The 25512-nt window shown below is 44.6% G+C and overlaps 1 protein-coding gene across 2 annotated transcripts; it reads right to left on the bottom strand.

Moving 5' to 3' along the window:
• Positions 1–26: 26 nt before the first annotated feature.
• LOC310775305 (large ribosomal subunit protein uL4m-like) lies at positions 27–25512 on the bottom strand. 2 transcript variants are annotated; one of them, XM_083635447.1, is made up of 9 exons: positions 25306–25512; positions 21137–21218; positions 11443–11614; positions 8990–9041; positions 5989–6106; positions 4734–4840; positions 2657–2766; positions 1791–1864; positions 27–255 (listed from the first exon to the last, which is right to left on the bottom strand). In XM_083635447.1, exons 1-9 carry the CDS (start codon positions 25354–25356, stop codon positions 110–112), a joined length of 912 nt encoding a protein of 303 aa, XP_083491573.1. In that variant the 5' UTR covers positions 25357–25512; the 3' UTR covers positions 27–109. The 2 variants fall into 2 exon arrangements, with proteins under 2 accessions (XP_083491573.1, XP_083491574.1); XM_083635448.1 differs by having other exon boundaries at positions 164–297.

Raw genomic sequence — 25512 nt, 5'->3', positions numbered from 1 at the left:
TTTGATCACTGACATAATTTATTGATTTGTTGTTGTTGTTGTCAAACATAATAAAGACACAATGAAAAAGGCTGACTATGTTACATGTGGTTTGGTTGCAGGACAGTGCCTATGGGAGGTCAGCGTAGGGCAGCTTGAAGGGGTACAGGGGGGTGTAGCGCTGGTCGTGCCACAGCAGCTTGTCCTCCAGAAAGCGGACGGCCTCCAGCGTGAGGACGAGCGCCTCGTGCTTCAGCATGCTGTGCACGTTCAGGCCTGGCAGAGGAAATCAGATGGGGTCAAAGTGCACGTTCAGGCCTGGCAGAGGAAATCAGATGGGGTCAAAACACACACAGCTGAGATTTGACTCCCTCCCTACATCGAGTCACCTGGTTGGTTACTCTGAGATGCCACAAACGTAGCTGTCCAAATGATTTATAATATGGCAAAACTCAAAGAGAAGTAGGGAAAACAAGCCACTTCCATGTTTTCTCTAAAAAAAAATTGGCAGAACTTTTGGTCATATCCTTTGGTTGCCAAGGAAACATTGCATACTGTAATTGTGTGTGTATATATATACAGTGCACTCCTCCTATAGTGATCACTATAAGCTATCCACCTTATTTCTAGCTGCCACCATGATGCCTGATGGGTGCTTCTTCCGCTTCCGGTGTAATTTTTACACTGTTTTAACTTGACCAAAAAAACGTCTATGAGGATTTTACAGCAGAGCCATTCTGCTCTACAGCCGTGTCGTTCGGGTGCTGGGATAACGTAATGCATTGTGGGTAGTCGGCTACTGTGGCTAATGCTAACGGCTAGCGTAATAGACTTTACTTTACTTTTCGAGTAACACTGTTTCCATACGGACCCGCAGCGTTGGTTAGTTGTTTATAACGTGACTATATTTATAACTTTTATAACGGACTCCAGCTTCCGGTTTATAATTCGGGTCTGCAGCCGAGTACAAAGGCTGCAGAAGAAGCCTGCATGACTCATTGTTGCAAGCTGCAACAATGAGTCATGTTAAACCGGACCTTGTTCCCACAATTATTTTTGGGAACATGTGGGGCATTCAAAAATAAGGTGGATAGGAATGATCAGGACCAAGCTTTTTTATATATATATATATATATATATATACTGTATATATATATGGAGAAGAGGTCGGCGGCCATGTTTGGAAAGTAGTGCCGGCTACCTCTTTTCCTTCTATAAAGACTAATTATGTGCATTTTGGATTAACATTTCATCGTGTGGTGAGTACCTGAAGGACAACATGTATTTTGGCGCCGTGAGATGTCTATTTTGGCAGATTTTTTACAGCTGTACCATTAGCCTCCATTCTATGGCGATAATTACTAACTTCACGACTGTAGCTCACTGTAAACTGAGCGGACAGTGCCGGTAAGGCATGGTGTATCTTGGTTATGTGGGGGGGATGTGACAAATGAGCTAAACTTCCAAAAAAGTGGTGTATCCCTTTAAGTTTCTGGTGATAACTGGTTTGACGGTTTTGGACATATACCTTTCCCCCGATTGGGAAGCATTACATCTGAATAAAACTTTATTTTTCTAGTTTTTCTCTAGTCTAGTCTTTTTTCTTATTTATTAGGTAGCTTGCAACTATAGGCTATAGTAACTACATGTCGGTTTCCACTATTAACTGGACCAGGTCTTTTAAATTGGTTAAATTCCAACTGAAGCAGCATTGACATGTTCGGGCAATATAAATACTGTTTTTTGAACTGATTTTGAAAAGCGGTACCTGCTGTAGCAGCTGTAAATAGACAAGTGAGGTGTTGACTTACCGATGGCTGGAATGATGTTGACCGTCTTCAGGCTGGCTGTGGCCTGCAGGATGTTCTCAGGAAGCTCCTCCCCTCTGAAAACCACAAACAGCTTCAGCGCCGAGAGAAGTTCATCACTTTAGCTGCTTCCTACAAATCCTCAAGAGTTCCGTACGTTTTTACACCATCAGTTTCTAGACAGCGATTGCTTGAGTTGTTCTTCCTTTCTCCTTTATTTATAGACTTTCAAATCGACAACATCAACGTTCTCAATTTCCCCCAGCTTACTTCCTGTCGCAGGGTTTGCTAGTGCAATAACTGACAGGACATGAGCTAGATTCCAGACTGTTCCCTAGCAACACAATTCTGTGAAAACCGTCTATACAGGGTCTACAGAGTCTCACTGAGAGCAATGCTCTCTTTTTCAGGAAGCACCCTGTTCACATTCGCACCTGGAAAGCTGACCAGTACAGCCACAGTCTGATCTGCTGGCCACTGAGCAGCTCCACTGGAGCGGTTGGGTTTAAGGGCCTTGCTCAAGGGCACCTCAGTGGTGGTAATGAGGGAGGGGCAAACACTGCATGCTCACTTCCCACACCCAGATTTATCCCGCCAGTCTCGGGGATTGAACCGACGACCTTCCCGTCACAAGCTCGCTTCTCTAACCTTTAGGCCACCACTGCCAACTGCTTTACATCTCAGTAACTATTGGTTTTACTACATGTTAAGTTGCATACATAAGCCCCCTCAAGCAGTTAGCAGCATGGTTGTTGTGAAACTTATTAAAAATATATATATATATATAGTTTTCCATATTTTTTAAAACATATATCCATGTTTAAAATCCTTCCTTTGCTAAGCTGCACGGGAACCTTGTTGATACTTACACATCCACCATGAGCACAGATTGTCCCCAGTGTCTGTGTCTGATGAGCTCCAGTAGGTACTGGGAGTCAGGCGTGGGGATGTTCAGGGAGTCCACAATGTAAAGATAATCCTGGAAAAGAAAACACTTCAGAAAGACATCGACACTCCAGCCGGGGGGGGGGGGGGGGGGGAAGTGGATTAAATAGAAAAATATGAACATTTCAGAAAATATCAAAGCAATCGTTTTTATTTTACGGGGGAAAAGTGTTACGGACAGCTTCCTAAACAAGGCTCTGCTGGCGTGTATAATCACTACTAGTCTACACATGTGCATTAGGGAAAATCTTACCCATACATTCCAAGCATTGGCAGCAGGGTTCCAGTTACAGAGCTCCACAGGCACGTGACTTTTCGTGGCGTAATTTTCCCCGGAAATGTGAAATAAAAAAATAACAGGGAAAATTTTGGGAAAAAATAAAATAAAAAAATAACCCCCCCCCCCCCCCCCCCCCCCCCCATTGTTATTTTTTGTTTTCTCGCTTAAACCAAATGTTTTATGGTCACTCAAGATCCTCTGGATCACGTGTTGGCTTGGTTCGAGCCTTAAAACCATGCTTAAAACTCGTTATATTTGGATTTATGGAAATGTCTATGGAGAAAATGCGGAACTTACTTCCGGGGCAAATTACGTCACAAAAAGTCACCAGCCTGTTGAGCTCTATAATCAGCTTTGTGGGGGATCTCTAAAATAACCAATATATATTATAATATATAATATTATATAATATATATTATAATATATATTATATGCCTATAATATATATTATAGGCGTACGGGGGGGTTGGTTGCAAGGGAGAGACATCACACACACATTGACGTGTGCGGACGGCGGTGTTGGTGCGGTCAGTTATAAGAGTGAGAGAGATAGCTACTGCTCATCAACACTTGACGAGAGAAAATGGCACTTATTAAGTTCATTTGGAAAACATGTTTCTTTTGGCCTTTTTATCTCGTTAACTTAAATAGGCTAATAGGCTACTCATTACATAGAAAAAAGTAGGGATGTCCGATATTATCGGCCTACCGATATTATCGGCCGATATTAGCATAAAAAAATCGATATCGGAAAATATCGGTATCGGTTTTCATGCCGATATTTTTTTTTTAAATACAGGGGGAGTCTCACTGAGAGCAATGCTCTCTTTTTCAGGAGTGCCCTGTTCACATTCACACACACATTCATACCTGGAAGCTGACCAGTACAACCACAGTCTGATCTGTTGGCCACTGAGCAGCTCCACTGGAGCAGTTGGGGTTAAGGGCCTTGCTCAAGGGCACCTCAGTGGTGGTAATGAGGGAGGGGCAAGCGCTGCCTTTTCACTTTCCCCACCCAGATTTATCCTGCCGGCCCCGGGGATTGAACCGACGACCTTCTGGTCACAAGCTCGCTTCTCTAACACTTACAACTTTAACACAACATGCATATTATATATTAAACTCTTCAGCTACATTAAGCTACATTATGTAACTTGTTACGTGAAATTTTGGTGGAAAAAAAGCCCGCTTATATCGGTATCGGTTGATATCGGTTGATATCGGTATCAGAAATTAAGAGTTGGACATTATCGGATATCGGATATCGGTAAAAAAGCCAATATCGAACATCCCTAGAAAAAAGCATTATTTGTCATTAAAATAACGGTTGTTGTAATGTATTAGTGACGCCCACAGATGGATGTTTTTACTACTTTCATGGGTGCTCACCATTGTTGGGGCAGTAACGTGTTACTACTGTAATCTGATTACTTTTGAAAAAGCAATCGGTAAAGTAACTTGTTTTTTTAAGGAGTAATCAGTAACTAATTACATTTCCCAGGTAACTTGCCCAACACCGGTGCTCACAGACACTTCCTTACGGGAGCTAAGCCGCCACCTAACTCGAGCCCTGATTGGCAGTTCACATTTTCTTTTCTTTACATTTGTAACGGAGACATGAATTAGGAAAAGCTGTGTCCACATGTATCACAATTGATATTCATTTTATACCGTGCAGCGCCAAGTGAAATGAGTTGAAATGATTTGGGGGTTTCAGTCACCTGACTCATCTTGGAGCTGAGTGCTACTTTGAGTCCTTGCACTCGAACCTTCATGGGCAACATGTAGTAATAACTGGTGGGGCCTCTGGGTCCATGACACACTCCGCCTGGAAGACGCATTAAACATGTTAAGAGTTCTCCTGATCACTGCTGTGCACTGATGATACTTAACTCATTCCTCGCCAGGGTTTCTGACCTTTTTCAGTGATTTTTTCCACGAGCCACAGAAGATTTTCTTCTATGACGATGTAAACACCAAATATCCCGAAAGACGGAAGAAAGCCTCTACTTTCATGGGAGGAAAAAAGTTTGTTTTCTGCCTTCTTCCGTTCTTTAGTTATCGACACTTGAATGTAGGTCATTTTCACCAAAAAAGACCTGTCTCTGTCTCTGTCTCACCAGGAAGCTGAGAAAATGCCTTTTTGTGCAGCGAAACGAGTGAGAAATTCACCCCCGGGGCGGCGGGGCACGCTCTCATCTTCCCCGTGGGTCTGGTGCTTCCTGGTACTCAATCTATGGAGGTCTGGTGCTTCCTGGTACTCAATCTATGGAGGTCTGGTGCTTCCTGGTACTCAATCTATGGAGGTCTGGTGCCTCCTGGTACTCAATCTATGGAGGTCTGGTGCTTCCTGGTACTCAATCTATGGAGGTCTGGTGCCTCCTGGTACTCAATCTATGGAGGTCTGGTGCCTCCTGGTACTCAATCTATGGAGGTCTGGTGCCTCCTGGTACTCAATCTATGGAGGTCTGGTGCCTCCTGGTACTCAATCTATGGAGGTCTGGTGCTTCCTGGTACTGGTCTGGGGGCATATTTGACGGCTGAAATTTACACTATGTGACGGTTCACAACGCGGATTACTAATCTAAGTGACAGGAGAAGTGATTGGTGTGCGTTTACCATGCTTCTAGTGAAAGAAATCCTCCAGCGTTGAGTGACTGTCACGACGCGCCGAGCCCGAGCCCGAGCCCGAGGGTAAACAAATAACTATGGCTTGCGGAGGAATATACGAGTATGGTACCACTTCATAAGGTGGCCAAGAGCGCCATCTATCACAGGGCGGTGAAAAGACGTGATATCACGTCAATGTCGGGGAATGAGTTAAGTGCGTGTGTGGGGGGGGGGGGGGGGGGGGATAAAACGAATAGAATGAGATTAAAAAAAAAATAGATTGAGATGAAAAAATGAGAAGCTATAAGAGCATTCCACCAAAGAAGAAAAGAAAAATCACCAGATAAAATATATAAGCTTTTGCACCTCCTCTCCATATGGGCGATCTGATGCTGCCATGGCGAGCTCTTCCACTTCCTTTCTGTCTCCATGGTTTCCTGCCTCCGCCTCTGACCTCTGACCTCACCTTGGTGTTTGCGTGGCTCTGAGAGGACAAGACACAGATCACCTGTTAATCAAACCATGTGGGCCGGAGCTTGGGTTTCCTGCTGCTGCAGTTTGAGTTTCTCTTCTCTCTGTCTGTTCAGTCATGGTGGCTATCCCTGCTCATGCGAAACGACACAGTTCATCTTCTTCATCCGTCTCGCTGAGCAGACAGACATGCATCTCACCAAACACACACATGTTACACAAACATCTCATTAAACACACACATGTTACACAAACCATCTCACCAAACACACACATGTTACACAAACCATCTCACCAAACACACACAGGTTACACAAACATCTCACCAAACACACACGTTACACAAACATCTCACCAAACACACACACAGGTTACACAAACATCTCACCAAACACACACAGGTTACACAAACATCTCACCAAACACACATAGGTTACACAAACATCTCACCAAACACACACAGGTTACACAAACATCTCACCAAACACACACAGGTTACAGGGGTGCCCAATACGTCGATCGCGATCGACCGGTCGATCGCGAAGGTAGTGTGGTCGATCGCATGGCATTGAGGGGAGGGGGATTTTTTTTTTTTTTTTTTTTTTTTTTACTGTTTTCCCACTGTTTCCACTGTTTTTCCACTGTTTTTCCACGGTTCCACTGTTTTCCACTGTATACTCAGTGTATATATATATAAATAAATATGTTTGGTAGATCACTTTGACTTGGTCATTTTAAAAGTAGCTCCCAAGCTGAAAAAGTGTGGGCACCCCTGGGTTACACAAACCATCTCACCAAACACACACAGGTTACACAAACATCTCACCAAACACACACAGGTTACACAAACATCTCACCAAACACACACAGGTTACACAAACATCTCACCAAACACACACAGGTTACACAAACATCTCACCAAACACACACAGGTTACACAAACATCTCACCAAACACACACAGGTTACACAAACATCTCACCAAACACACACAGGTTCCAAAAACATCTCACCAAACACACACAGGTTACACAAACATCTCACCAAACACACACAGGTTACACAAACCATCTCACCAAACACACACAGGTTACACAAACATCTCACCAAACACACACACGTTACACAAACATCTCACCAAACACACACATGTTACACAAACCATCTCACCAAACACACACAGGTTACACAAACATCTCACCAAACACACACAGGTTACACAAACATCTCACCAAACACACACAGGTTACACAAACCATCTCACCAAACACACACAGGTTACACAAACCATCTCACAAAACACACACAGGTTACACAAACATCTCACCAAACACACACAGGTTACACAAACATCTCACCAAACACACACAGGTTACACAAACCATCTCACCAAACACACACAGGTTACACAAACATCTCACCAAACACACACACGTTACACAAACATCTCACCAAACACACACATGTTACACAAACCATCTCACCAAACACACACAGGTTACACAAACATCTCACCAAACACACACAGGTTACACAAACATCTCACCAAACACACACAGGTTACACAAACCATCTCACCAAACACACACAGGTTACACAAACCATCTCACAAAACACACACAGGTTACACAAACATCTCACCAAACACACACAGGTTACACAAACATCTCACCAAACACACACACGTTACACAAACATCTCACCAAACACACACAGGTTACACAAACCATCTCACCAAACACACACAGGTTACACAAACATCTCACCAAACACACATAGGTTACACAAACATCTCACCAAACACACACAGGTTACACAAACATCTCACCAAACACACATAGGTTACACAAACATCTCACCAAACACACACAGGTTACACAAACCATCTCACCAAACACACACAGGTTACACAAACCATCTCACCAAACACACACAGGTTACACAAACAACTCACCAAACACACACAGGTTACACAAACATCTCACCAAACACACATAGGTTACACAAACATCTCACCAAACACACATAGGTTACACAAACATCTCACCAAACACACACAGGTTACACAAACATCTCACCAAACACACACAGGTTACACAAACCATCTCACCAAACACACACAGGTTACACAAACCATCTCACCAAACACACACAGGTTACACAAACCATCTCACCAAACACACACAGGTTACACAAACCATCTCACAAAACACACACAGGTTACACAAACATCTCACCAAACACACACAGGTTACACAAACATCTCACCAAACACACACACGTTACACAAACATCTCACCAAACACACACACGTTACACAAACATCTCACCAAACACACACAGGTTACACAAACATCTCACCAAACACACACAGGTTACACAAACATCTCACAAAACACACACAGGTTACACAAACATCTCACCAAACACACACAGGTTACACAAACATCTCACCAAACACACACACGTTACACAAACATCTCACCAAACACACACAGGTTACACAAACATCTCACCAAACACACACAGGTTACACAAACATCTCACCAAACACACATAGGTTACACAAACATCTCACCAAACACACACAGGTTACACAAACATCTCACCAAACACACACAGGTTACACAAACATCTCACCAAACACACACAGGTTACACAAACATCTCACCAAACACACACAGGTTACACAAACATCTCACCAAACACACACAGGTTACACAAACATCTCACCAAACACACACAGGTTACACAAACATCTCACCAAACACACACAGGTTACACAAACATCTCACCAAACACACACAGGTTACACAAACATCTCACCAAACACAGGTTACACAAACTTCTCACCACAAGGAGCAATGAGATCACAGGGACAAACCCTAAACACTTACGATCCTCTTGTAATTTCTCTGCCACACTTCAACTTGATGGAGGATGTCGAGCCTGAGAGGAGAGGGAACGAAACATGGTTGAAAGCAGGGTTCCTGCACATTTTCCATTTCAAAGTCCCACGTTTTTCCAGAGTTTTGTGTGTGTATTTAAAGGTTTTGGTCGGCAGTAAAAACAGAAACAAAACAAACAAACAAAAAGTTTCCCGACTTAATTTCTTTTGATTTGAAGACTTTGGGGTTGGTGTTAAATATGATTCACACAGATTGTTGCAAAGTATGAAATACACAACTATTGAGATATATATTTTAGTCATCCAAAATTGGTATTGGTTTTTATTCTACGCTCTGTAGATTGATAACTTCTGAAAACAAAATCCATTCACCATTAGTAAAGATTATTACAAATAAACGGTGCCAAAAAGTGTATCTGTCTGATTAACATCACACAGTTTTGTTTACAGTCTCGCAAGAAGAGAGATCTTCTGCCACTGAAAGCCGTTTCAAAGAGGGTATTTTTGTGCAAATTTCCCTCTAAACAAACATGTCACGTTTTAGACGCATCATCGTTCAAATGAACCAAACATCAGCTTGACAGCTGCTACAAGCTTTCGCTTTCACACGTTCAGGATCACGCTAGTCGCCTAGGATGACTGTGTTAACATGCACACCAGACCTACTAACTGCCTCAAGGAGAAAAGCTGCATCTTAGAGATGCGCGGATGAGCTTTTATGCCACCCTACTCCGCGTGTATGCATGAACCATCCGCCCGCCATAAATCTGCGAAAATGATTTCGTACTATTTATAGTACGAAATAATCGTACTATAATAATAATAATAACGATGGATGTGGGTGGATGAATTTACTGTTTCTGCTGCAGTTGAATCCAAATAAACTTCCATGCTGTATTCTAATCCAGCCCAGCACTTGCCCATGTAGCATGCTAGGCTAACGCTATAGCTTTTAAGTTTCAGATCAAGACTTGATTGACCTGTATGGGAAAATAATACGAGCGCGTCTTCTCTTCCAGCGTTGATGCGTGGCTATTTGTTTACTACTGTCTTGGGTCCTTCGGGGCTCCTTGCTATCTAACAATAGGCGGCTAACATGTGCCTGACGAAACATTAAGCTTAAAATACGTTCATAGACTAGAGAACATCATTAATATTAAAGTCGAGGTGAACCCGTTCGTCACGTGCATCCGAGTCCGTTTCAGACTGAAAACAAATTGAGAGGCGGACCATATACGCTGTCGATTATTTGATTTGACAATTCTGTCGGCTGGCTTTGGCATTGGCCAATCCTGGCGTGTTCCACCCCCAAATCCGGTGGGATTCAGCGTGTTGTCGTGCTACGCGAGTGGGATCCGCGGAGTACCAGGCAGCCAGGCTGCTTCGTGCGGAGCGAGCGGACAATCCGATGCATGGGTGCTGCCCGCCCGCCTGGAAACTCCGAGAGACGACCCCTGACAGCCAGGGAGGCTGTCAGGCTCGGAGGCGCGCGCCATTATCGTTATAAATGTAAATAATATTCCTGGAATGCGTGTTTTAACGAGCCAGTTACATTTCTTTGCATTCTTAGAGATTATAGTTTTTGTTTTTTGTTCATGTTTCTAACAATTGGCCAAGTTAGTAGTTAGTTTATGGGATAGGAATTCTGCCAGATGACAGGCACTAGGCGCCATTTTCTCTTTCTTTTGGAAGAGAAAATTATCCCGAAATGAAGATTTGATTGACAGCTGCCATGTCGTGATATGATTGGTTGAAATGGGGTAGAAATTTGATAGTACAAGGTGACGTCAGCAAACTGTACATTACTGTTATCAATGAAATCTTGAAAAATGAACTTTTGATGTGAAAAAGTGTGAAAAACTTTTGTGATTTTGTTTGCATACATTATTAAATAGGTGCACTGCATACCCAGGTATTTTTGGGTTCAGCTCGACTTTAATGTTCCTCATTAATGATACATCATTTCACCCGCCCGCAACCCATCCGCTATTAATCCGAATGTTTTACTTTTATGATCCGCCCCGCCCGCGGGATATCCGTGGTCAGCGGCGGTGATAACTGCAGCCCGCGCATCACTACTGCATCAATCTGGGCACCCAGAGTTATTAGTCTCTGATGACTAATAAGACTCGGAGACAGACGGACGATATGTCGGGGTTTCCGCTGTAGAGCGGACGTCCCGCCCCTTCCGTCGTTGTTTACACTCCGACGACGTCGCATATGCAGCTATTCCTTATTATTAGGCGAAATGTCGTCTGGAACTAAAACAGCTACAAACGATCAGCTCCAACTCCGTTCTCGCGCCAACTGGACTGAAAACAATCAGCGCTGTGTGAGGAAGCGGAAGTCTTGGCGGCGGACATATCCGCTCAACCCGGAAACCCCCGAAATATGGGCCCGTCTGTCCCAGAGTCTTATTAGTCGTCAGACTGGTGGCGTTACCTGGCCGGCACTCCGAACACGTCCGGGTGGAGCTCAGCCAAAGCGGACGGTTGGCTCTCCTGCTGCTCCAGAGTCTCCACCCACATCTGGAGCGGACGGAGGTGTGCGGGCACGGGCGTCTCACACCTCCTTACCACAGGGAGGGGGCAGCCAGGTGGGGGAGGGGCCCGCTCTGCAGGGACAGACAAGTAGAGCTGCACCCATTCGTCCAATAGAGAGCCCCAGGGATGACGTATTTTTGTAGTCGGAACGCGGAAGTCCCCTGGACTTCCTGGTTCTTCACTGTTTCTGCCTATGGGACTTTTGAATGGGTTTTTGCCGCAATGCTTCAAATAAGGTCTCTGGGCAACGCAAGCTTAATCGAACGCGAACCAGTGTTCAGCCGGATAATCTTCACACATGAGGACCACTTTCACGAGTTTTGACGCGTGCTAAGCTAATCCAGAACTACACACAGTGTCGCATAGGCTTCCCCCCGTCACGTCACTCACCACTCAACCTGGACTGTTGTTGATGTGTGCGCTGCTGTGCACCGATTACCCCGGGGCTGAACCAGGTGAGGGAAAGAGAATTTCCGTGTTCGTCCTTTGAAGTGATGACGTTATTGACGTATAATATCCCCGTCGACTCAACAGTGTAGTCTCATTTAGCCGTTTGCTAGCTGGCCGCCCTTTTAACGGCACATAAAAGCTTCAAAACTCATGAAGGTGGTCCTCATGTGTGAAGATGATATTACTAAACACTGGTTCGCGTTTGATTAAGCTTGCGTTGCCCAGAGACCTCATTAGAAGCATCGCCCCAAAAACCCATTCAAAAAACCCCATAGGCGACAACAGTGAAGAACCAGGAAGTGTTAGCATCGATGTTTTCCGGACTCGTTCCTGGGGCTCTCTATTGGTCCAGCGGTTCCCAACCTTTTCCGACTCATGGCCCCGCCCACTTGGAAATCATGTCCGCAGCCCCGCCCACTTGGAAATCATGTCCGCAGCCCCGCCCACTTGGAAATCATGTCCGCAGCCCCGCCCACTTGGAAATCATGTCCGCAGCCCACATCCAACCGTAAACAGAAGAGATGCTAAATAATGCGTTCTCAGAGCACTTGTTATTCTAACGATAAAAGGAGCTGTCTATCAGCAGCACACAGAAACCACAGACTAAAAGTGAGGGGCTGTCTGCTGCAACAGGCTAATTAACAAATAACTGATTACAAATTAAATAACGGTATCATTCAACAATGGAGAAATGTATTCTCATACATATGAACAACAACAACATGATTAATGAAATCACAAAGAGAGTAATGTTTTGCAAATGACTTGGGTGCCCACTTGCAGTACTCTCGCGGCCCACAGGTTGGGAATGTCTGGATTAGTCAAATGACAGAAAATTAATCGCCAACTACTTTTATAATCAATTAATCGTTGAGAGACCAATTTTATTCAAATAAATATTCAAATTATCTCGTTCCGGCTTCTTAAATGTGAATATTTTCTGGTCTTCTATGACAGGAAACTGATCATCTTTGGGTTGTGGGCTGTTGCTCAGGACAAAAGAAGACATTTGAGGATGTCATCTTGGGCTTTGGGGATAAAGCGATCGACATTTTTCACCGTTTTCTGACATTTTATCGACCAAACGACTAATCGATTAGTTGAGAAAATAATCGACTGATTAATTGATCATGAAAACAATCGTTGAGCTGCCTTCACACGAGAAGCAATCTTCTCTTCCCTCACCTCGAGGTAGAGTGGAGAGAGCTCAGCGGTAAGTAGGTCAAAGTTAAACCTAAACCAATTAGTTTAGTCCCAATTAGTTGGGAGGCACCGCTCACGCTCTCCCCAGTGGGCAGGGGGCTTTCGTTGAGATGTGGGGGGGGGGGGGTGGGGGGGGGGCTTTCGTTGAGATGTGTGGGGGGGGGGGGGGGGGGGGGGCTTTCGTTGAGATGTGTGGGGGGGGGGGGGGGGGGGGGGCTTTCGTTGAGATGTGTGGGGGGGGGGCTTTCGTTGAGATGTGTGGGGGGGGGGGCTTTCGTTGAGATGTGTGGGGGGGGGGCTTTCGTTGAGATGTGGGGGGGGGGCGGGGGGCTTTCGTTGAGATGTGGGGGGGGGGGCTTTCGTTGAGATGTGGGGGGGGGGGGCTTTCGTTGAGATGTGTGTGTGGGGGGGGGGGGGGCTTTCATTGAGATGTGGGGGGGGGGGGCGGGGGGCTTTCGTTGAGATGTGTGTGGGGGGGGGGGGGGGGCTTTCGTTGCAGCCCTACAGACAAGACCGAGGTAGAGCCCTGCGCGGGCCTCAAATCTAGGTCCTAGCCCGGCTCGGGAAACCCACATGTTCGGGCCCGGGCCCACGCCCCTCCCCCCCAAACCTTATGCATTTGATCAATTTGGAATAGCGTAAAGCCTGTCAAATCATCAACTACAAAAAAAGTACATCAAATCTCTTTGAACACCACAATGTGCGTGCCCCGGCCCTAGCAGCTAGTCAGACCGCTCAGACCCAAATCTGGGAATCCACCGGTAAAAAAAAAAAAAAAAGAGTAAATATACCTAAATAACCGGAACTCTATAGACCAAATCACCGTGACGTCACCATGTAAACAAATTTACTTCCGGGTACCACTTGGGGAAGGCGGCAGGTTTAAATGTGCGTGTTGTCAAATAAATGCTGTCAAACCCTCTCGTTGTTTTCGGCCGACTACTTTCAATTTAAATGGTTAAACGGTTGGTAAACATGCTTGTCCGACGTATCTAGCCTTTCTTCTGTGTTTGTTTTATGTAGTGTTAGCTAGCTAATAACGTTTGTTTGTCTGTCAAACTCGCTGTTTTTTTGCAGACTCGTTAACGTTACAGACAGAGCTACTGACGCCACGTTAATTTAATTTAGCTTCAAGTCTACTCTGGTCTGGTCCAACAGGTAAATTAGCTAGTCTGGTCTCCACTAACGTTAGTGAAAGTGTTGTTATGAATGATATTAAACAACAACACAACACGGACGAACCATTTTTGTCTTCTTTGTCTGTTTTTGTCTTCAACACGTCAGTTTGTGCCGTCCACCGCCATTATAATGTGTGGACCCAGGGGTAACCGGAAGTAAATGTAAACACCCCCGCCGATTTGGTCTATAGCCGGTTCTTCCTGTGTTTAAAGTCCAACGAGCAACAGCACTGCAAAAGCAACGTGGAGCATACACCAGATTGTTGGAGATGTGACGGGGAGGTAGACGACTTGGTCCATCATGCATTGTGTGGTGGTCATGCTCAAAGGTGCAAACCTTCTGGTCTAGAGTCTGTGAATACATCATAGAGATAGCGGGGAATAGAATATGAGTTTTGTCCTGGGTTATTACACATACTTGGAAATCCTCAACCCCTTGACCAATTTGTAAAAGCCCTCGCACGCTGGATTCAGACAAGTATTATGATTGGTAAACAGATGATAATGAGAAGGTGGAAAGGTGTAGGAGGCCCGTCATCTCAGGATTGGATCTCATAGGGCTTTCACACCGGCAGGGCTCCGTGCCGGTTCCGGTTCCAGAACCCTAATCTGAACTGGCCGGCGCGTTCAGACCGAAAAAATAATAATTGGTTCGGAACCTGAAAAGTTGGTTCTCGGCGGAACCACAAAATAGTTGGTTTTCCTTGGGAACCGTGACATCATCAGTGGGCGTGTCTCATTCTAGGCTGTGAAAACGAGCAGTAAGGAGAAGAAGGCAGTGACAACACGGAGAAAAATAATTTGCAGTGGTCTGCTGAGGAAACCAAATGTTAAGTGGCGATTTGGGCATCTACCCAATCTCAAGAAAAGCTAGAAAGCAGTACAAGAAAGAGCAAGCCGTATGCCGAAACTTGCAGAAGAGAGGGCCAAGGCTGGGTTCACTCGAACGCCAGAGCAAATAATTAATCAACTTAAAAAAATAAAAAATAAACTGAAGAAGGACTACCGAATAATGTCCTCCCACTTTGGTTCCGCTTAAACTGGTGTGAACACGGGCTGGTTCGCCAGAAAGCACCAAGGTTCTGAGACTCCAGGACGGAGCCAGAGCCAGAACCAGAACCGTGTCTGTCTGGAAGCGCTCTCAAGAATTGGGTGGTGGCCTTTGAGAGGATATCTTACACAGCATCATAAATGAGGTCGATACGTACAATGACAAGTGGGGGAAGCCGGGTTCCCGCAGTTTCATTCAGCGTAAAGCTGGTATTGATGTTTGCTCCGACGTGCGCCCTGTGGAGGCCGTCGTGGAGGTGGAGAACTGGATGGGGCAAGGAGTCAAGGACGCAGAGGAAGATGATGTGGACACTTGTGTGACATGGACGTTCTGGACTGTGTTGAGGACTACCGGCGGACACTGGTGCTGTACTTTTTGTTGGTGTTGTTGCCGTCTTTCTTTTCTCGTTTTGTTCTGTTTCTATGTTGAAAGTTTCAAACTTAAATAAAGTTTAAGTCGCAAAAAAAAAAAGGCAACGTAGGTGGAGCTAACAGACAAGCTGTTTGACAGCGCTCTTTCACAAGTTGCCAGGAGAGACATTATCCTGATTTTTTCCTCGACCATGCCGACACATTTTCATGCAAATCGTCTAGTTTGAGAGACGACTCGGACTCAAATCTGAGAATATTTTTTACGCAGACCCAAATCTGAGATTATTATTTTTTTTAATTGTTTCCCCCGGTAACTCTTCTCTAATTGTGTTAACTTCTTGTAAAATGATATAATGGAGAAGTTTAACGATTCATCCATTTGCTGGGACGCCCTCCCTCACCGCACCCCATGTTAAGAAACACTAACTAAACTAAATGTTTAAGAGGCTTTTCACCTGACAAGAGAAAACTCTAGGGGGAAATACTGTTAACTTCAGGGCATAGAAATAGTCAGAAACAGAATATCAGCTGTTGGCAGCAGCAGCGATCCAAAAATATCAACATTGGCCTTCCAAGTAGGGCTGCCACGACTAGTCGCGATGACCAAAATCGTCGCCGACGTATTTGGTAATCGACGTCATCGCATGTTCGGGGTTTTTTTCTGAAAAAAAGAAGATTTTTTTTTTTTGTTTCCCCAAAGCTGCTGCCGGCCGTGGCCTCACTCACTGGCTGGCCTGGCCTCCAGGCGTCTCCGTCCTGTCTTTGATGCACATGCGCAGTACCGGTCATCCGGGGAAAACGTGACATCACCGGAAAAACAAACCGCTAGCTCCACAGAAAAGATTTCTAGCCGTCCTCGTACGTCCAAAGTGTGGGAGCGTTTCACCCACAATGATGTGAAATGCAAAATCTGCTAAATAAACTGAACTGGCTTTAGCACGGCAGCACGAGTCTGATGCGCGAGCATCTCAAAAGGAAGCACGTCGTGGCGAATGCAGGCGACGATGGAGATGAAGTTGCACCAGCTGAAGCTTGTCTTGAATGCAGGCAAGACCAAGCTTATGGTTTTTTCCAAGAAGGAACCAATTGTCCCACTGAGGCATAATGACTACACAGGGCAAGGTTATTGAAAAGAGTGTCGACCTATAAGTATTTAGGTTTTATAATAGATGATGGTCTTACTTTTAAAGCACATATTGACACTCTTGTCAAAAAACTAATATATTATATATTATATATATCATAAAATATAATATATTATATATATCATATATTATATATTATATATTATATATTATATATATAATATTAGATTATGGTGACATTCTTTATATGTCTGCACCTGCGACAGCGTTGTGAAAGCTGGACACAGTGTATCATGGTGCACTTAGAGTTGTGACAAATTTGAAGTCCCGGACACATCGCTGTACCCTCTCTACATGAGCGTAGGCTGGCCCTCCTTAACGTTACGGAGGACGTCTCATTGGTTCATTTTCATTTATAAGGCCGTCTTGAGACAACTACCATCTGATCTATGCTCCTGCATTCATTTACAAGAAAATAGTTCTTATCAGCTTAGGTCTCAAAACTGCATCCTGCTGACTGTACCTAAGACAAGGACTGAGTTTGGCAAGAAAGCTTTCCAGGTGTCTGCCCCTCTGGCCTGGAATGAACTCCAACGCTCACTAAACCTCCAGGTGCTAGTCCCTATGCTCACTAAACCTCCAGGTGCTCATAGTCCCTATGAGTCTTTTTAAAACCAGGGTAAAAAAGTATGGAGGAAGCTGAAATCCAGGTCTGCAAATGTTTTGATCCACAATGAACTTGTATACAACCCTGTTGCTGAGTAAATGGATGTGTATTTTCTTACGTTTTAGATGTTTTTGTTTGTATTGTTTATGTTCAAATGTGTCTGTAACTTTATGCTGCTTTCTTGGCCAGGTCTCTCTTGAAAAAGAGATTTTCAATCTCAATGAGACCTAACCTGGTTAAATAAGGGTCAAATATGTTAGCTCACTCACAAGTTTTAGCCGCTAACGTTAGCTATTGACGATATTAACGTTAAAAGCCTTGCTGTAATGTCGTCATCATAGCGACGTTAAGATCATGTGTTGCTGACGGGAATACTGGAAACCTCATTTTACTCAGCAGTTTGCAGTCTCTACTTACTACATTTAAAAATGTGTTTGATGCCTGAAAAGACTGAAACAATTTATTGTTGTTGATATTTTGGTTGCATTACATGGTGAATAGTTTTTGGTTCCATTTCCATTCCACGTAGTAGTGCCCTAGTTTTATTTTGCATTATTCATTCAATGGATAGTAGATATTTCATTTAGGGATGCACGATATATCGGCAATCATATCGGTATCGGCCGATGTTAGTCATTTTTTAACATATCGGTCATATCGGTATCGGTCAGATGTTGCAATGTTAATATCGGTTATCATTATCAGCCAAATTCTTCACATTGATATGAAATAATGCAGTAAATCTATGATTTATGGGCTTTTCCAAAGGCTTTGCAAATAAAGAAATGCATAACTTTTTCAAATTCAGTGTTAACATGTGTTTTTCAGTATGTCCAAAATGTGATGATCATAAAAATGTGGTTTTATACAGATCATATCGACATCGGTAAATATCGGTTATCGGCCATAACAGCAATGTTAATATCCGTTATCGGCATCGGCCAAAATTTTCATATCGGTGCATCCCTAATTTCATTGCACTATATGTTTTCAATTTCAATGTGTACTATTTTGCAATTTGCACTATATTACATAATATTACATGCAAGTACATTGATGCCAGAAATAAATATGCTGCTACATGCTCTAAACTTTAAAGTTCATTAAAAGATGATTTTTGAGTGAATTATCATCTTAATTGTCACATGCTTAAAACAACTTGGAGGCTAAATTTATAAGCTGATGATCGCTAAATCGGAGCGATTGAGTAATTGTGCGATAAGCTACAATTTATGATCCGATTAGTCGAGTAATCGTTAAAATAATCGGTGACTAGCACTAAATCCCCTCAGAACCCACCCCTTTCCCATATCAACTCCTGCCTGTCTGCAATAAAAGTCTGGATGCAACACAACTTCCTACAACTAAACAGCAATAAAACTGAACTCCTCCTCATCGGCTCCAAATCCACCCTCAGCAAACTCAACAACCCCTCACTCACCATCGACTGCACCCCATCTCCTCAGGCACGCAACCTCAGTGTAATCTTTGACCCCACCCTCTCCCTTGAGCCCCACATCCTCCATATTGTCAAAACCTCCTTCTACCATCTCCGCAACATCGCCAAGATCTGGTCGTCCCTCTCACACCCTGCTGCTGAAACACTCATTCACGCCTTCATCTCCTCCCGTCTGGACTACTGCAACTCACTCCTCTACGGCACCAACTCCACCCTCATCAATAGACTCCAACTGGTCCAAAACGCAGCCGCCCGTCTCCTCTCACCCACACCAAATCCTGGCACCACATCACCCCAGTCCTTCAACAACTCCATTGGCTTCCCATCTCCTCCCGGACCACCTACAAAATCCTCGTCATCACTTACAAAGCTCTCCACCAACTGGCCCCCCCGTATCTCACCAACCTCCTCTCCCCCTACCAACCCTCCCGTTCCCTCCGATCCGCCTCTGCCGGCCTTCTCTCCACCCCCAAGTCCAACCTCCGCAGTTTCGGCGACAGAGCTTTTCTCCAGGGCAGCTCCCAAGCTCTGGAGCTCTCTCCGCCCGGACATTAGAGAATCAGACTCCCTCACTGTCTTCCAATCCCGCCTCAAAACCCATCTCTTCTCCTCTGCCTTCTTCTCCTAGCTCCCCCTGCCTATCCCTGTGTGCCTGTGTCGTGTTTGTCCATTGTCTGTTGCACTTACGTCGTCCCCGCCCCTTTAGGCCTTGGCCACACTGATCCGTGGTGTCTGTCCGTGTGCGTTCATTTCTCTGTTCACTTCCATTCATTTTCAATGACAGCTGTCCGACTGTCCGTGGAGCACTCGGAAGCGTACGTATCCAGAAGATTTGCATACGTTTTTATGGACAGAAAGTTGAAGAGGGATGAACTTTTTCTGGATGAACGTTATCGGATGGTCGGATAGTCACTGTCCGTTTAGCCAATCAGAGTTGAGGTCTCGAGAGGAGGCGTTCCGAGATTTGTTTCAACTTTTCAAAGAAGATGGCGGCCGAGGCGGTGAAGGAGGCTATAATTAATGCTGTGTGTACACCATCCCGCTGTTGTACAACGTGATAGTCAGTGTCACCGTCTGATTTCACCATCTAATCTGGTCATTCGGTGGCATTTTATTGCCACATAAGTAACGTAGCGCACAGAGCTAACAGCTAGCTGACGCCAGCTTTCTTCTTCTCTCGGTTTATAGGCGGGTCGCTGACACCTTCAAGGTGCTTACCGCCACCTGCTGTACAAGTAGGTTACTTGTACATGCAACGGACATAAATCTATCCGTCTATCTGTTCTGTCCATTTTCTGACGGATCAGTGTGGCCAAGGCCTAAGTGTTTCTTTTTTGTAAAGCGTCTTTGAGTCCTAGAAAAGCGCTATAAAAACCCCATGTTTATTATAGTCGACTATCAAAATAAGCGTTTGTGGTTTACGCCGCTAGCCGGGCGCTTCTCGCTCATACTGAGCATTAGCGCCCGGCGAACGTCAACGCATTTCCCATCAAACAATTTCAAACAATCGTGCCGCTCTCACGTCTAGGTATAAAAACAAACCCTTACCTGAGACAAACGCGTGAAGTGAAGACGCTATCCCGATGCGCAACATCCTCTTCTTTTAATAAAACATAGGTGCCTCTTCCAAATTGTTGCATAAAATCCACTTTTCTGTCTTTTGAAAAACCCGAAAATCATTCACCTTTAGCAACCCGGAAACAACGACTCACTGTTTACTCGCTGCATACTCACTAATGCCCCCCCCCCCCCACACACTTCCGGAATGGTATTGCACCTACATTTTCGCTTTTTCAAAGACGGAAAAGTGGATTTTACGCAACCATTTGGAAGAGGCCACTATGTGTTATTAAAAGAAGAGGATGTTGCGCATCGGGATAGCGTCTTCACTTCACGCGTTTGGCTCAGGTCAGGGTTGGCTTTTAAACCTAGACGTGAGAGCGGCACAATTGCTTGACGGGAGATGCGTTGACGTTCGCCGGTCGCTAATGCCGAGTATGAGCGAGAAGCGCCCGGCTAGCGGGGGTAACCCTACTTCCAAGTCCCATATCAGTTGAGCTCCAGTAGCAACCACATACAGCCAAGCAGTCAGATCCATAGCTCTAACAAGCAACAGGCTTCCAACTCACTGGATCTTGCAGGATCGACCAGGTTGGAGGGCAGCAGCAGGTTGGAGGGCAGAGCGCTCTCACCAGAGAACGACGACGCAAACTGAGGAAAGAAAAGTCTCGTTTAGTTTTAGCAAAACACAGCAAAACTGCCATCGCCCCTCACCACAGGACAGGCTGCATCTGGGAGCATTCCGCAGCTGCATCAACACCTTTTAATATCAAGCTACCTACCAAGTAGGGCTGCTCGATTAATCGAATTTTCATCTAGATTACGATTTGGGCTGTCCACGATTATGAAAACAAGATCATCGACATCAAACGATTTTGCGGCTCTTGTCTCTCTCGTTCTGTCTTGTGTTGTAAATCAAGCGCACCCCTTCCTTTGCTCGGCCCCTCCCCCAAAGCCCAAAACACACCATCGAGTTGTGACTGTCGCGTGAAGAGCCACAGGCACGTTTCTCCTCCCCGCTTATTTCACAGAAAGAGAGCCGCTGGTCGAGAAGAGAGGTGAAACAACGTACGTGGGGTGGAAACACTATGGTTTCGCCGAGTTTAAAGGTCCATAACACTGCGCATATCTTGCACTGTTTGTTCCAAGTCTGTGGATGTGACAGGTGGGTCGAGGCTCGCGTCGCGGTTCCGTGCTGTATATTCGCATCGCTCTTGATGTGTAACTGATGTGTAACTTGCACATCGGGAGTGGTGCGAGTGTGCAGCACGGACTTGCGATGCGAGTTTTGACCCACCTGTCAAGATATGCGCGGTCGTGGCAGCACCCGGCAACACGACCTCTCCCTCTTTCGTTTAATCACTTGAAATCCACTCACAAAGTGGTCTATGACCAAGAAATAACGCTAAACGAACAAAAAGACAAAGCCCCATCTAGTTACTCCTGCCACCGCAAAGTGTCATCGATTCAGGACACTCTTTACAATGCGAACGCATATTCAACAGCTAACGAGCTCACAGATAAACATTAACAATAGCCTATTATAAACCTAAACGTAAGTCGCTTTGGATAAAACCATCTGCCAAATGAGTAATTTAATGTAATGTAAACGAACGTTACTCAATAGCGTTCTCATTTGGTTAGATTTGAGGTTTAAGGACTACTAGTTCAGATGTTTACCAACATATTGAATGTAGATTAATAGTTGCAGTTGGTTGTGGCAGTTCACTGCAACATAGTAGACCTACATATACTGTATATTTATTTTTGTTTTTATTTTATTTCTAAATCTTTGCACTTTTATTATTTATTTTCACTTATTTATTTATTTATTTATTTTCAATTATATCTAAAATCCAAAGACATCCAATGTTAACACATTCACTGCCAGCCGTTTTTCAATACTGTAGTTAGCTTCTGCCAAGTTTTTTTTTTGAGGATTCTGGCTCATCTTTCAAGAGCCGAGGATTCTTTTCTGTTAGGATTTTGTGAACACACAATATCTCAAAAGAACTAATAGAATGTGTGCTTTCTCTGTCTAAAAGAGTTAGTTTGTAGAGTTAGTAGTTATGTAAGCATTAGCAGTTGAATACAGCATGGTTTCAGCGTCTGAAAATTTAAGCTGAGATAAACAGCTTTTTGTGAAATTCGATAGAACAGTCACTTTAACCATTCATTTTTGGCATCATAAGACGTCAGACATCTAAACAATAGTTTTGAACAGTAATTTCCTCCATAACAGCAGGAAACCCCCCTCTGCTTCAAACTCCTCCCTCCGTGGGCGTTCTCCTCCGCCCTCCTTGGCTCTGCAGCGGGTCTGTCACAAACGAGTTGCTGCTGCCTGGCTGCTGCCTGGCTGGCCCTCGTCGAGGCGAGTCTGGATGGGGCTCGCTCGTTTCTTGGCGTTTCGGTTAAGAGCTCTGATGAAGCTCTTGCGATTCTGGGCTTATTTATGCTGCGTGTTTCAAAGTGTGCTCCCAGTCTATTCTTGGAACCCCCCACCGTTGTGCGCCACCGCTGTGCGTCAGCGCGAAAGCGAAAGCGTTTTTGCCAATCCATTTTACAGTACGAGAAAGAAAAATATTAGAGCCACCGAACGTGTACAACCCATTCCACCGACCCACTAAGTGGCGACAGTGCTCTCCAAACTAGAAAAAGAGGGAGCCAAAACTGCAGGGGAACGCGTGAGGAAACCATTCTCTCTGTAAAATGGATTGGCGAAAACACTTTCGCTTTCGCGCATTATCGCGCTGGGAGCTGGCGGTGGGGGGTTCCAAAAATAGACTGGGTGGAAAACACACTTTGAAACACGCAGCATAAAGCCTAGAATCGCACAAAGCTTCATCAAAGCTCTCAAACCCAAGAAACGAGTGAGCCCCGTCCACACTCGCTGCCAGGGAGGGAGGCTGCTCAAACTCACAGCAGCAGCAGCAGCAGCAGAAAACTTGCTTGTGACAAACGCTGCTGAAAGCCACCAGACACGCCCACGGAGGGAGGAGTTTGAAGGAGAGGGCGTTCAGAACTATATTGTTTAGATGTCTGATCTCTCACTGATGCCAAAAATAAATGGTTAAAGTGACTGTTCTGCCTGTTTGATTGAATTTCACAAAACTGCAATTATCTCAGCTTTCAGTCTCAGACGCTGAAACCATGCTGTACTCAACGGCTAATATCTACATAACTACTAACTCTACAAACTAACTCTTTTAGACAGAGAAAGCACACATTCTATTAGTACTTTTGTGAACTTTGTGTTCACAAAGTCCAAGCAGAAAATAATCCTCGGCTCTTGTAAAATGAGCCAGAATCCTCAAAAAAAACCTCTGGCAGAACCTACCTACAGTAAAAAAAAAAAAGGCTGGCAGTGAATGTGTTAAAAAGAAAAGCCAGTGTCAATGTTCAATAAATTCATGATGTTCTCAATGTCAATGAATAATCGTGTTAAATAATCGTGATCTCAATATCAATCAAAATAATCGTGATTATGATTTTTGCCATAATCGAGCAGCCCTACTACCAAGACACAATACGATTATAAACTAGCCATGCTGATAAAAGCATAGGCACAACACAATCTGGACTAGCCTGCATTGCAGTTTGAGAAGTTGTAATACATTTCTATCTTTGTTTCAAGATTTTGCATTTCAACCATTCATGATAAAGTTCATTTTTATGTTGTTGTTTTTTAAATCTTGATGTGCTTCATCATTTTGTATCTGGTTAAGTATTTACTGTTCTTGTTTAGTATTCCTTCCTAGAAACTCTGCTTTTAGACCTAGACGCATGACAAACTAAAGGGAAAACCAACCTAAGGGCTTTTCACACTACATGCTCTTAGCCCTGGGCTAAGAGAGTAGGGCTAAGATAGCCCTAGGCTAACTTAGCCTAGCCTTAATCTGAGCCGGGTAAGAGAGCGTTTTGAACAGCCTTTCCCCCTTATTGCCTATATTAAGAAGGCTGTGTGACCCTGACTGCTGTAGGAGTATATTATTATAATATACGGAACAGGGTCACGTTATGGGGCTAGGGTCAAGCTACCCACCTCCGATTGCAGATCCGAAGATATGATCGCCAGCCTAGTGAAGCCAGTAAGTTCGCCGGGGCGGTTAAAGGATACTGCTGCCTGCGTGAAACAACCGTTTAGAAGCAGTCTTTGCACAGCCTGCACTGAATTTACAGCAGGGTGTGTTTGATCTCACTATCATGGTGCAACTTACTGGCTTCACTAGGCTGGCAATCATATCTTCGGATCTGCAATCGGAGGTGGGATACGGGTAGGAGAGCTTTTTGAACAGCCTTGCCCACCTATTGAGGATTCTAACGCTGTGTGGCGCCGACTGCTGTACACTAAGTACAGTAAGCGGCGTCACGTTATGGGGCTAGGGGCAAGCATTCAGGCTTGTAATGTAAACGTTACACAGGCTTTGTCACTCGTCTGCCTGTTTAGATGATAGCGTTTAGAAGCTTGAAGCTATATATAGGCCTATAGCTATAATTAACATTTTGAGATGGAATTAGCGTTATAACTGTCAGTCTCTAGAAACAATGGTTGGTATCTCACATTCATATTCTTTCTGACAGGTCTGAGGTTGCCGATATGCTTTGGTTACAGTCCAAAATGCATTAGGTAGCTATATAACTTACATTGAGTGTCGTGATCCATCACTAGTTAAACTAGCAATAACACCATAACAGACATGTAGCTAACGTTAAAGGTTGATATATGGAGGCTGCTCACCCTCCGAGCGGCGCTCCGGCAGCAGCAGACTGTGAGAGAGAAGCGCAGCATGTCGGCTCAGGTGTATGTATCACACAGCTAACGTTAGCTTAGTCTCTATTCAGCTCCTCTGCAAAACACATTATATATAGTGTGTACAATCAGTCAGACTTGAAGCCAGTTCCTCGCTGTCTGCTCCATGGAAGGTCATGTGGTGCGGCTGCTGCT

The sequence above is a fragment of the Poromitra crassiceps genome, assembly GCF_964638095.1.
Source record: "Poromitra crassiceps genome assembly, chromosome: 4".
Taxonomy (NCBI): domain Eukaryota; kingdom Metazoa; phylum Chordata; class Actinopteri; order Beryciformes; family Melamphaidae; genus Poromitra; species Poromitra crassiceps.
The sequence above is the reverse complement of the archived record's forward strand: the minus strand, read 5'-3'. Positions and strand labels throughout refer to the sequence as shown.

Bases quoted from the DNA above. Each gene is read 5' to 3' on its own strand.
- LOC310775305 (XM_083635447.1), bottom strand. From the start codon at position 25,356: ATGCTGCGCTTCTCTCTCACAGTCTGCTGCTGCCGGAGCGCCGCTCGG. The intron at 11,615-21,136 runs GTGAGTTGGAAG...CTGTCCCTGCAG, and splicing joins GGTCGATCCTGCAAGATCCA to AGCGGGCCCCTCCCCCACCT. The intron at 2,767-4,733 runs GTGACTGAAACC...TTTCTTTTCCAG, and splicing joins TCAGCTCCAAGATGAGTCAG to GATTATCTTTACATTGTGGA.